The 13,259-nt window shown below is 43.3% G+C and overlaps 1 protein-coding gene across 1 annotated transcript; it reads right to left on the bottom strand.

Annotated features, from left to right (window-relative positions):
• Positions 1 to 6,099: 6,099 nt before the first annotated feature.
• CGA (glycoprotein hormones, alpha polypeptide) lies at positions 6,100 to 9,800 on the bottom strand. Its single transcript, XM_065679144.1, has 3 exons — positions 9,701 to 9,800; positions 8,572 to 8,756; positions 6,100 to 6,177 (listed from the first exon to the last, which is right to left on the bottom strand). Exons 1-3 carry the CDS (start codon positions 9,798 to 9,800, stop codon positions 6,100 to 6,102), a joined length of 363 nt encoding a protein of 120 aa, XP_065535216.1.
• Positions 9,801 to 13,259: the final 3,459 nt, after the last annotated feature.

Raw genomic sequence — 13,259 nt, 5'->3', positions numbered from 1 at the left:
ACAAGGCAGAGAAATATCCCCCATTAAACAAATGTGGATACTGGGGTGCCACAAAGGGAACTGGCTGCAAGAAGTGGCCAGACTCACATGCTGCTGGAAACGGCATCTGGTATTGCCTGAGTCAGAAAGAGAGTACTTTGGCTAAAAGAAAGGCATCCAAAACACAGAGAATGACAGATGATATTAAAAACAAATTATCAAATAAATTAAGAAAAATGAAACATCACAGGAAATTACACTGAGCTGAAATCCCCTCCCAGAGGAAATTTGCTGGCTTTTTTGTTTCCCTCAACCAAAAGAATACTGGTTTATGTCATACCTCAACATCCAGCATGGTTTGGCAGGACAGTAACTGTTAAATTTACTGCTTAGATGTGTGCATATAATGAGATGGCATTTTATTCTGACCTGATCATGGGCCAAGGGTTGGGTTAACATATGCCAGAGACACGGGAAACTGAGGAGCAACAGAGAAACCCTTTAAATGGGTAAATCCTCCAGGCACTAATAAAGTGATTAACTTTGGTTTTATTGCACCACCAAATGTGTTTACTTGTTTCCTGACATCATCTTCAAATCTCCCTTTTTCATGGCCATCTTCTTCAAAGCAGCGAAACCCCCTTCCCTCCGCTGCAAGAGGCTCCTGCTATATGTGAATATATTCAGACAATTTCCAAGTTAACAAAGCTTTCACCCAGCTGTAAAGGGGAAACATACAGCCTATACTTACCCAGCCCAAGCCCCAGGATACCTTTCTCTTCCCCTCTCACCACTGTTTAAAATCATTGTTTAGACAGCGTGGACAAGTAATGAAGACTACTGCTCACTTGGAGCCTTTTGGGCTGGCTAAAAGTAAGCAAGCAGTCTGGTCTGAAATTTCAGTTCATTAAATCCCTACAGCTGGAGAGCTTATCTTTCCGCCGAGCAGACACCCTTCCTGCGCTCACCAGCTGTGGACTGGAAATCACAACACCTATGAATCATCGGAAGGGTTTTTATCCTGGCTTCTCAAAGCAGCGAGGATGTCTACACAGCTCTCTGACAGCCGCTCCTCAGCAACTCTATAACCCCTTGGTCAGTTTTGAGCATTTCTGGGTGATGGGTAATGACCTCAGCCCATGGAAGGCCTTACCAGTCTTGTGGAAATCAACACCTGCTAATGGCAAAATATAAGAACTGGGGTCTGAGTGAAAAGAAGTCAGTAGCAGCCCTAAGAAAACATGCTAGATGGACAAACAGTGGCATGGCCCTGGCTCTGGCTGACGGCTCTGCAGGGAGCCTCCCAGGGAGGAGGGAAAGGGGTTTGCTAAGAACATGGCAAAATGGGTCTTTGGTGAGGTAGGGCACAGATAGTTAGGAAATGAAGTTTCACTAGTCCCTCTGCTCACAGCATGAATCTGTTATTAGGACTATGGCAACGTAGGTTTATATAGGTCACTGTGACAGTAAAAACTTATCATTTTTATCTTCAGCCTGCTTGATCTCCAGCATTTTTAATCCTCAGTATCAGCCTGATTTATTACTACTTATAAACCACACTGACAAGGACTTCATTTTATCTCCATGCACAAATACCCTGTTCCTAAAATACAGAAGATACGCATTAGTTGTTGTCTGTGTAAACAAGAGATTAGTCTCTCTTCTGATTTGTGATACTGTTTCTCCATGCCTTCTTCAATATATGTGACCAATCTAGCCTCCATCTCAGCCATTTTCTAATGTAAGGAAACTATATTGTACTCCCTTTTCTTGTTTTCCATTCCTACTGGAAATCTGATATTTAATCCCTACAGATGAAAATCTAGTTTGTGTTCCAGCGCATATTCCCATTCGTATCTCATTAATTCTCTACTATGGTCAACTCTATTAGCTTCCTAACAGCATGTAGCATTGTTTTTCCTATCCCTGACTGTTTATGGGCTCACTGACTTACTACCACCACTCTTCTGACTATGGCCTTGGTTTTTACTCCTACTTTCAAGCCCAGTCCTGTTCCTTCTCTTTGGCTGATCAGGATTGAAATTCCTTATGAAAACTTTGCCCTTACTTTCTAGATTCACAAGCACAGTCACATTCACAGATCCTTGAATATCCGCCCAGCTGGTAAAGCCCTCTAATACCCATACCTGGACTCCCTTACCTGGTAAGAAGGTCTCCTCCTACTCTCCACCTTGACATTTGCTAGCAAGCAGATGTGTGCACTACACACTTGTCTCACAAGCATCCTCACAATCATGGATTCATTGATGAGGCACAGCTTCTCAGTCCACATGTGCCCAGACCCTGGTCCCCTTATCCAGCATGGGTTCAGACCTCAAGTCCTTCCAGATGCAGGCTTCCTCCTGCTCACCAACTAGCCTAACTTAAAATCTGATGTACAATCACACATACACATAGGATTAAGTCAATTGGGCTGTTTACAGGTACTGCTGGAGACCTCTCCCACATAAACACGTATCATGGCCCTCTGACACCTAAACACATAGACCTACAAGCCTTTTTGCCTACAGTCCCTCCAGTTGGGATGACACGTCTCTCCTGCCTACTGGTCTCTTTAGTTGCTGGCATCAAGACCTGTAGGTTTCTTCTCCAGCTGCTAGCACTCAGGCCTTGCAGCACGCACGTATGGGATACAATGTGAGATTACACAGAAAATACGAAACAAAAGTTAAGTAAAAGACTGAATATGAAGATAGGACAGACTGCAGTGATTTAGTAGAAGCTCAGTCAGACAAGCACATTGACTGGCAGCTTGCACACATGACCAACCCCGTTTAATACCCCTCTCTCTTTTCCCACGTTTGCTTCTCCCCAGTCCTCTTTGATGACCACCGCTGCCTTTCTGCACCTTTGGCCTTTCCTCTAAACACCCTATACCAACGTTTTCATGGTCCTATGAGCCGCTTCTGATACCCCACCATGAGTCTGGCAAACCCCCATGCCTCCCTGCAAGGCCCCAGCGCAGCCGGGGCAGCCTTGAGCCTTGATTCTCCTTAGAGAGCTAGGGCTGCCCCTCTGCCACCTGCCCCAGTGCCACCACTGATGGCCCATCAAGTAGTGTCAGCAGAGCTTTGCTCTTTCTTATTGTCTCCTTTATCACCTATTGTTAGGTTTGTGTATCTGCATGTTTATTTTACCACTTCCCTTGTCCCCTATTGTTTCTTCTGAGTTGGAGCCTGCTAATTAAGTGGATTCTCTCACAATACACTTCGAGACCTCTTGATGGCTGAGGTCTCCTTCAGGGGGAAGAGGGATCCATGAGTTGAGAAGTTCATGACTAAATGCTTTTGTACAAGCAAGAGGGAAAAGACACTGAAAAATAAGACTAGGCAACTAGAATTACACAGGGCTACCGCATCTTATGTCTTCTTTAAAGCATGAGTTTCATTCTGGTTACTAGGTTTCAATAATTCATAGAATCACAGAATGATTAGAAGGGACCTTAAGATCATCCAGTTCCAAGACCCTTGTCATAGGCAGGGACACCTCACACTAGATCAGGTTGCTCAAAGCTGCACGCAGCCTGGCCTTGAACACTGCCAGGGATGGGGCAGCCACAACTACTCTGGGCAACCTCACAGTAAAGAATTTTTTCCCAGTATCTAAACTAAATCTACCCTCTTTCAGTTTAAGCCATTCCCCCCTTGTTCTATCCCTACATGCCCTTCTAAAAAGTCCCTCTCCAGCTTTCTTGTAGGCACCTGCAAGGCTCCTTATAAGGTCTCCCTAAAGCCTTCTCTTCTGTAAGTCAGCCTGTCTTCGAAAGAGAGGTGCTTCAGTTCTCTGATCATCTTTGTGGAATCCTCTGGACTCACTCCAACAAGTCTATGCCCTTATGTCCTTATTCATATGGTTTTACAATGCATAGAATGGAAGTTGTTTCAGAAGATGCGAACAGAAGTTTATCATGTCACCAACTTGCCATTGTGGGCAGCATAGGCATAGATAGATAAGCAAGTACTTGATACTGCTAAAGGAGCTCACTTGAGTTTTGGCAAGACGAAAAGGCACATCTCCCCTGCTAGCGAATTTTAGAGAATGCGTTTCCTTCCTCTCCCTTTCAGTCATGTCAAAGTTATAAGCAAATGCAATGCCATTCCCAAAGGTAATCATCTTGCGGCTTCAAATCACTCCTCTCTCATTGCCCAGAAATTCCAGGCAGGCTCTGGCTCTCCCGCAAAAGTACTTGCATCAGTCACGTTTAATAAAACTGTACAACAACTTGGAATTGGGAGTCAGCTACAGTGGCTGCTTGACATGTGCTCCTGTACTGTCTTGAGTGATTATATGAAATGAGAAATGAGAAACTTCTCATTGTGAAAAACTATGTTGTTGGTGTTATTAAACTCATCCTAAAGACCACGCTGCTGGACTACCTCCCTTTTGACCAGAAGTAATGTCAAAGCAAATGAGACATAAATAAAACATTATGGAAAAACTTCCCAGAAGATTGACAATTTCCTGCACAGTAAGAATAGTGAAACAAGAAGACCAGTCTCCTGGCACAGTCTGGAGTAACCACTGGAGGATTTTTCCAAGAGCACCTCAGGCAAAACATCTCCCAGGAATGGCATGGTGCATGGTGCAGCTAGGACATGGGACTGGACCAGATCAGTGGTTCCCAGTGGGGAAGAGACTGAATGAGACACGGAGATAGGGGTAATAAATTTTACTGGATACACGCTTCTCGAAGAACCTCACCTCCCCTATCTATGAGAACTTATTTCTTCTCCTCAAAGCCCCATGTTTGTATTCTTAGAATATGGCACTGAATTTGCACTCCAATAGACAGAAGGGTGGATGAATAGTGGATTTAAACTGTCATTAGATCCCACACCACAGGTCTTGGGCTGCTCAAGCACCCCATCAAAGCTTAGCCCTGGAGGCTTCTCTAAACTACTTCAGTCATCCAGCACAGGCGCAGACACCTACCATGGCCATACCCCAGGACAGACCAGCCGCCCTTCACAACCTCACACCTGGCAAGCTTCCCTATCCCTAAGACCAGAAGCTCTTACTGCTACTCTCACAGCATCTGCTGCAGGGAAATCCCCCACAAATACACCAGAGGGTTTTTGAGGCAGCACATTTAAAACCCTTGCAGCCAGTGACCACAGCAAGGCTGATGTTCTTACCCCAGAAATTAGGGTGAAAAGCAAAAGAATCCATTCACTTCAGTTCCCATGGGTGAGCTCCAGCAAGCAGTTCCTCCAGAGATCCTGACTGAACCCACTACAATTGAACAAGTACCATCTCTAAAATCTCAGTTTATGATATTATGTATTCTGTGGTCCTCTTCTCACCTAACATGTTCCCTACGTTTTCCATTTGTATATCTGGGTCCAGCACAGTGCATTTGGGAATTACTAAAGCCCTGCACTATGTTCCTCAGGCACACCTTAAACAGCTAATACTGTTGTACCTGTCTTCTATTCCACCATTGTCATATGAAACTGTACAATTCTTTATAACATCTGATTCTACATCCATTTACGTATCTATATGGCAGGAAATTAAGTTCAAAGAAAAACAGAAGCTAGCACGGAAAGACAGAGAGGGCTGTGCATACACTGTTATACTTTCTGCCCATAAGGTAATGAAAAAACGGAAGATAAACAGGAGAAACAAAATGTCTTGGAAGGAGTCTTCAAAAAATCTAATCACTAAATGAATAAGGAACAATTATTGCTTCTTCTTCTGTCCACTTCCCCATCCCTCATTGGTCCCTCCTTCCCCCTCCCATTAAAAAAAAACAATAAAACAGAAGTTAACTGCAGCAGTATCTTTCTTTTTCCTTTAAACTATTGAAACACCATTTTTCCTCAAGAAACATCGATGATTTAACTGACAGTTTATTTTAAAAATAGATCAAGCGTTCGGTTGTCATGCAAGTGCTGTATTTTATCCCGAATGGAAATGACTGAACTTACTTAAATGCATGAAGAAGCAAAGAGGAAATAAACCAGCCATCCATCTTACTCAAAAGTCTACCCAGTGTCTTGACCAGAAAACATAACATTTTACACAGCGGTGCTATAAAAGCTCAAAAACAAATATTCCGTTCACCGTTGTCCTTGATCATTAACAAAGGGACAGGCTTTAGGATTTATGATAGTAGCAGGTACTGCAGTGACAATCTGTATGGTTCTCTATCTTCACGTTGTCCTTAAGGGTGATCTTAAAAAAAGAAAACACACACATATAACAGATCATTAGCATTAGCTACACAGTAGAAACAGTATTCTCAAGTAAAAGGTGTCTGAAGCCTTCTTCTTAACCACGAGCTACACAGGCTTTTTGGGGTACCTGTATTAGAATGGCCTCTGAACACCGCCCTGTGAAGCTGCATCACCAGTGGCTTTCGGAGCAGTAAAGAGAAGGTTTTCAGTAGTGACATGCATAGTAATATTGATTGGTGTCCTTTACCTCTCTTGACCTACTAACCACTCCCTTTCTAATGCACCCTAAGATGCCATTTGCCTTCTTGGCCACAAGAGCACATTGCTGGCTCATGGTCATCCTCCTATCCACCAGGACCCCCAGGTCCCTTTCCCGTTCACTACTTTCCAGCAGGTCAACCCCCAACCTGTACTGGTACATGGGGTTGTTCTTCCCCAGATGCAAGACTCTACACTTGCCCTTGTTAAATTTCATCAAGTTTCTCCCCGCCCAACTCTCCAGCCTGTCCAGGTCTCGCTGAATGGCAGCACAGTCCTCTGGTGTGTCAGCCACTCCTCCCAGTTTTGTGTCATCAGCAAACTTGCTGAGGGTGCACTCAGTTCTCCTCCCCCTCTACTCAGCCGTGGTGAGGCCGCATCTGGAATATTGCGTCCAGTTCTGGGCCCCTCTGTTCAAGAAGGACAGGGAATTGCTTGAAGGAGTCCAGCGCAGAGCCACAAAGATGATTAAGGGAGTGGAACATCTCCCTTATGAGGAGAGGCTGAGGGAGCTGGGTCTCTTTAGCTTGCAAAAGAGGAGACTGAGGGGTGACCTCATCAATGTTTACAAATATGTGAAGGGTAGGTGTCAGGATGATGGAGCTAGGCTTTTTTCAGTGATATCCAGTGATAGGACAAGGGGCAATGGGTGTAAACTGGAACATAGGAAGTTCCACGTTAACATCAGGAAGAACTTCTTTACTGTAAGAGTGACAGAGCACTGGAACAGGTTGCCCAGGGGGGTTGTGGAGTCTCCTACACTGGAGATATTCAAGGCCCGCCTGGACAAGTTCCTGTGTGATGTACTGTAGGTTACCCTGCTCTTGCAGGGGGGTTGGACTAGATGATCTTTTTAGGTCCCTTCCAACCCTTGGGATTCTGTGATTCTGTGATTCTGTGATTTGGCACTTCTTATAGGGTCTAATTTTCAAAAAGTGTCAAGTATCAATCTATGAAAAGTCAGGAAGTGTTCTTACAATATTCCACATGGGGATTATAAAAATGGAGGCCACAAACACTATCAGCCACCTTTAGTTTTAATCTCAACCAAATTCTAGTTGCTGCCCCAGGGCAAGTTTAATGCCTGTGGTCTAGAGAAAGATCTGTGCTCTACCCAAATGAAGAGCCAGGGTGAGTTCAGCTATTGTTGTCTGTAGGTGAATCAGGTGTCTGGGCTCTCCTCACAGCCCGTGGAGACCCAGTGCTCCATTCAGTTGTGCACCCAGAGCTGTCAATTGCCACTTGAGATTTCAGAGGGGATCTCAACAAGCCTCCAGCTGTCACTCAGGATGGTCTTTCATGGGTCCTTTGTCTGCCAGCCATACGCAGATGTCTTCAGTACTCCAGGGCATCTCAAATGGCCCCACATCTGTGAGTGGGTAACTGAACTGAGCCTCTAGTTGACACACTTAATGAGCCTGGTGTGTGCAGATCACTATAGAACAGACACCTTAGCTTGTTTCAATTAGGTCACCATTTATTACATCGAATTTAAGGTTTCTTCACCTGCAGGTGAATCACTCCCAAAATAATCAGCTTTAGCAGAATCTCTCTTTAAAACAACATTCGAGATGAGAGTGTTAAATGCTCAAAGTAGTTTGACACGTTCACAGTTCCCTCTTGGTTATGCTATTAACACACAATCGCAATTAATCTAATGAGCACAGATGGTTTTGGTCCCTCATTCCCATATATGTAATTGATAGTATTGACCGGCCACCTTCCCAGAGAACTCCTGCCTATGCAGGAAAGAAGCTAGGAAAATGACTTACTAAAATCAAATACATATTGCATAGCATTCTGGTGCACAACCAGAAGAGTCAAAAATGAGGGGACAAGTCCATCACCAGAACTGCAGGTGTCATGAGTCAAAGCAATTTCACTGAAGTCAGTGGCACCACACCAATTTCCACATCCCATCTGAATACTGCTTGACAATACTCAGTACCGGTTGACACTTTAATTTCCTCTTCAGGAAAAAAGAACCCAAGTATGAAGAATATAAATGCCAAGGGTGCTTCCCTCAAATAGTTCTCTGATGTCCTCCATCAAAAACATATTCTTCTCTATTCACTGTTTCAACTAAAGATTGCATCCTAAGGGAATCTTAAATAGGTCTCATTCACACACTCACCTTAGTAAATGCCTTTGCTACACAGCACGTTGCTTCCGATGTAATGTTCTTAGGAACGAGCATGGTCTTCTTGGACCTCATTGGAGTAGGATAGGCCCGGGAGAAACAGCACCCAGTGCACTGGTAAATGGGTGCTCCTGGCTTGGAAAAGAATCTGTTCTCTCCTAGCTTGCACTCTGGACAGCCTGCCGTAAAAACATAAGGAAGAAACTTTTACTTGGTCTCCAGATATATTAAGAAAGGGAAAGAGCAGACAATAAGAGGATGCACAGGCATGTTCTGCTGCTTGATGTGCACAGAACAGAGAAGGACAGACACCAATGTTGCCCCTTTAGGGTCCTTCAACTCTGCAACACACACCAGCTGTAAAACTAGACTGAGGCTTTCTAGGTAAAGGCACAAGCATTACTGTGTCTTTTCTGGTTGTCTTTTCAATTTTGTTGGCAGTTTTGGAGGGTTTTTTGTTGTATGTGTACTGTACTAGCTGTCCCTAGAAAACTTCCTGCTAGCTAGAGATAGTTAAATAACACTAGAAGGATTTGCAGTGCTTCTTAGACACTGTCTTCAGGCAGGCTCTGTTATCAAAAGTTCTAAGAATGCCCAGTGATCCCAAGATTTTTGTAGCTTGCACTTTTCTATATTCAGTTTAAGGCTGACTAAAACTCCCTGCATCTTCCAAAACGCCTCTAAAAACTTCCTAATACACGCCTTCCATAGAATGCTTCACCACCAACATCCCATATCTTGGGATGTACACAGGAAAAATACTCTGCATATTACGAGGTGAAGCCATGGTTCTACTGTACCTGATATTATCATTTAAATCAAAAGAGTACAAAAAAGCCCAAAATATTTCTATTTTATAATGCTTTGAGGATTAAGAGAACCCACTTCAACAAGAGGACACAGTCATCTGGGAGGGTCTTGACCTGGAGAAATCAAGTTTAGAGAAGAAATAGGAAGTATACCCATAGCAAAATTATCTTGGATTTATTATCCCTTCATATCTCAGCGTCAGTAAACGCAACTGAATGTTAAGATTTAAGACCACATTTATAAAATATGTGGAAGTTTAATTAATACTCTTTACAAATAATTGTCTTATTTCTGAATGCTGAAAGCGGCTTACCCTGCATGAGAAACTCTCCATCTGGGAAAGCATGAAGAAGATGCAGAAATACAGATAAAATGGTCAAAGTGACAGCCGCATACCTCCCGTAGAAATCCATGATCTGTGTGGAAATACAAATACACACATTTTTAAAGGACCGTTTTGATCTGGGCACGGTACTAGTATCTAAGCTGCACGCTGATACAGCATTCAGTGCGAGTAACAGGAACAATTTAGAACTGGAATTGGAAACCAAAAGTGCAGTGCATTGATGGGCATTTTATAGGCTCAGAAAATTGACTCCATCACAATAACAAAAATGTTCCTTTCTTTCTGGCCTTAATAGTTTTTTTTCTGAATATTAACATAAGCCACAGCACATAAACTTCAAATGTTGTGACTGTATACTTATGGTAGACTGGATAAAGCCAGCAAATACCTATGGCGAAAAGGAAAGAATGTGCAGAGTCTGGGATATGGAAAGACTAATTTCAGGAAAAATAATTTCACATCAGGACATTAATTTCCTGAACTAAGAATCAGATTATTTGTCCACACACGGAAATGGCCTCAAGTTGTGCCAGGGGAGGTTGAGATTGAATATTAGGAAAAGTGTCTTCACTGAACAGGTTGTCAAACATTGGAACAGGCTGCTCAGGAAGGTGGTGGAGTCACCATCCCTGCTGTACATTTAAAAGATGTGTAGATGTGGCACTCAGGGGCATGGTTTAGTGGTGGACTCGGTAGTGCCAGGTTTACAGTTGAACTCAATGATCTTAACAGTCTTTTCCAACCTAAATGATTTTACAATTCTATGACTTCTTTAGTGCTAAGGTCCCGATAAACCGGTTTTCACAATCCTGTCCCTCAGTGGGAGAAAGCTCCTTCAGTCTATGGAATTGGAACAGTACTACATGCTGTGCTCCAGAAGGCTCAAGGAGACTGTGCAGAGAGAGAGCTCAGGAGATCTTGAAACAGCCCAGAGCCACTTGCATCGCCTCGGGTCAGGGGAGTCCAAGGGCCTTCAGCATCACTGCAATCTTCTAGACTGAAATTATTTTAGGCTTCATTTTACTAATACAACAGCTAGGCTTTTGTGTTCCGAGTAACACAAAGCTGGTTTAGTACAAGCACATCCTGGTCAGCTCAAACTTTTAAAAATCCTTCAGTAGTTTAGGTTAGATACAAGGAAATTCTTTACTGTAAGGGTGGTGAGGCACTGGAACAGGTTGACCAAAGAAGTTGTGAATTGTCCATCCATGGCAGTGTTCAGGGGATGGACAGAGTTTTGAGTGACATGGTTTAGTGTGTGGTGTCCCTGCCCATGGCAGGGGGGTTGGAACTAGATGATCTTGAGGTCCTTTCCAACCCAAATCATTCTATGATGCTATGATTCAAGAGATTATTTTTGTGCAGGAACTGCACAGGATGCAGCACTGCACATCTGTCCTTCCACAGCTAGCATATTGCTTGTTCTCTGGGTAATTCAACAGAAATGCAGTTGTGTGGCTACGTTTGATCCACATCAAATCTATACCATAGGGTAATGCATATCTCTGATATGAATAACCAAGGGAACCATAACAATAAAAATACAGAACATGTAAGTGTATGAATATAATTCCAAATTCTCTGATTTTTTTTTTTTTTTTAAGTTTACGTTCTTCGTTATTATTGACAATGAGATTTCCTGGGGGAGCAGAATGAAACCTCTGTTCTTTCCATGTCCAAACATCAGATGTCCTAAGGGCTAAAGACAGATCAGCAGGATGCTTATTGGTAAGTACCGCAGGACCTTTAAAATTACTCTGAAGCATTTTGTACCACCCTGCTCAGAGACAAAAACATGATTGTAAGAAACTGCTATTTATTTTGAGACAAATAACTTCTATGCACCGGTAGCCTGACCTGGAAGGAATTCCTTTAGTGCAATGTCAAGCAGTGTTTGAATTAGGCTAGAGCTGCCACATGCATTTTCAGATTTCCATGTCATAAACATCTGGTCAGCTAATACTACTTTTAAAAATCTTGGATTCGTACAAGCTATGAACACATAAAACAAAAGAATGAGCTTCACTTCTGCTCTTGTCAGCATTAAAATGTAGTATTTTAGGCATGAAGTTTGTAACCTTCCTTCTCAAGCACTACGCCTCCTGTATTGACAATTTCTTTGTGCCAAGTCTCTCACTCAGAAAACAGAATTTTCACCTTAAAAATTCCTTCCAAAGTGTAGACCTGAGCCCTTCCTTTAGAAATGAACAGGAATTACTTCTACTGCATGGTGAAGCATGGAGAAAAGAGTCATATATAGGATTTTGAAGTATTTGATTCCTAAACTGAGGAAGGTGACAGGGACAGCAGCACTCCTTCACCCAACACGGCTGGCCAAAGGACAGCCTTGCCTTGAAGGATTGAGCTTCAGGGTCTTTTTATTGCTGAGACACGGAGCACATTTCAGTAGGGGACCTTCCCTGCCCTTGCAGATCATCCTGTGAGGGACTCTGCGCTGCACGCTACTCACCATCAGCCTGAAGAGAGGGTGCATGGCTGTGGCTCTGCAGTAGCACCTGGTTCACTGGCTCCAGTTGTTCCAGACAGCCTTCAGCCAATCAGTCCAGGCAGCATTCCAAGCCTACAGCTCCTAATCACCAAACTATTTACCTGCCTTCTCAGAAACGTTATCTGATCCTGCAGATCTCTCCACCTCTGCAATCATCCCTCCAGGCCATGGCTGGAGCTAACCCATAACTTGTCAGGGCTGGGCCTGAACTGCAGCGTTGAAGGCATCTCCAGATTCCTGCAACTGGATCCTTTCAACAGTTTCTTCTGTACCTGTGGAGACACCTGATCCTTTGACTTTAGAAGACTGAAACTGTCATGCAAGAGCATGATGTGTGGAATAAGGCCCCAAGCTGACAACATCGACATTTTAGATACTGAAAGCTACCATGCTTTAAAAACAAACATAACAATCATTTAATCCATAACTACTTATGAGCTTCTATTCTTCCAAATACACCAGTCAATGCTGCTATTCCGTGATAAATATTCTTCAGGGACAGATCAAATCATGGCCTGAAATATTTCTAAAAATGAACTGGCAGTGAGAAAGGCAATAATGCCAGCAACAAAGAAACTGACTTTGGGATTTAATTTAGAGGTTATTTAAGCATGCTATGCTTGTCAGAGAAGGCAGTGCCAACCCTAATAAGGAAGGACGGTAGAAGAAAACCAAGTATAATTAAACAAAGATAGTTTTCACATAATGGAAATAGATTTCTTGGCAGATTTTACATCTACCTAGCAGAATCCTTACAAGGGCTGCTACAATGATCGAACATTCAAATAATGCCTGCTCACATCTGGAGGAAGAGGCAAACCTTAGGTGATCCATGGAGTGAAGCCACTTGCCTGGTATCATTATCAGAGAGTGAACCTGAAGCACTGGGATGTGTGCAAAGAGAGTATTGCTTAGCAGAGGGATGCTCCATTACTGCAGAAATTCCCAGAGATATATGGGGACGTGAGGCTGCTACATCCAGGTCAGCAGGTCACGGTTTATTGATTAAACAGACAT

Source organism: Lathamus discolor, chromosome 5 (assembly GCF_037157495.1).
Source record: "Lathamus discolor isolate bLatDis1 chromosome 5, bLatDis1.hap1, whole genome shotgun sequence".
NCBI lineage: Eukaryota > Metazoa > Chordata > Aves > Psittaciformes > Psittacidae > Lathamus > Lathamus discolor.
Note: the sequence above shows the minus strand (reverse complement) of the source record. Positions and strands in the feature narration are given on the sequence as shown.

Excerpts from the sequence above, each read along its gene's own strand:
- CGA (XM_065679144.1), bottom strand. The coding sequence starts at position 9,800 with ATGGATTTCTACGGGAGGTATGCGGCTGTCACTTTGACCATTTTATCT. Across the intron at positions 8,757-9,700 it reads TGGAGAGTTTCTCATGCAGG|GCTGTCCAGAGTGCAAGCTA; the intron begins GTAAGCCGCTTT and ends TTTTTACGGCAG. Across the intron at positions 6,178-8,571 it reads TAGCAAAGGCATTTACTAAG|ATCACCCTTAAGGACAACGT; the intron begins GTGAGTGTGTGA and ends TCTTTTTTTAAG.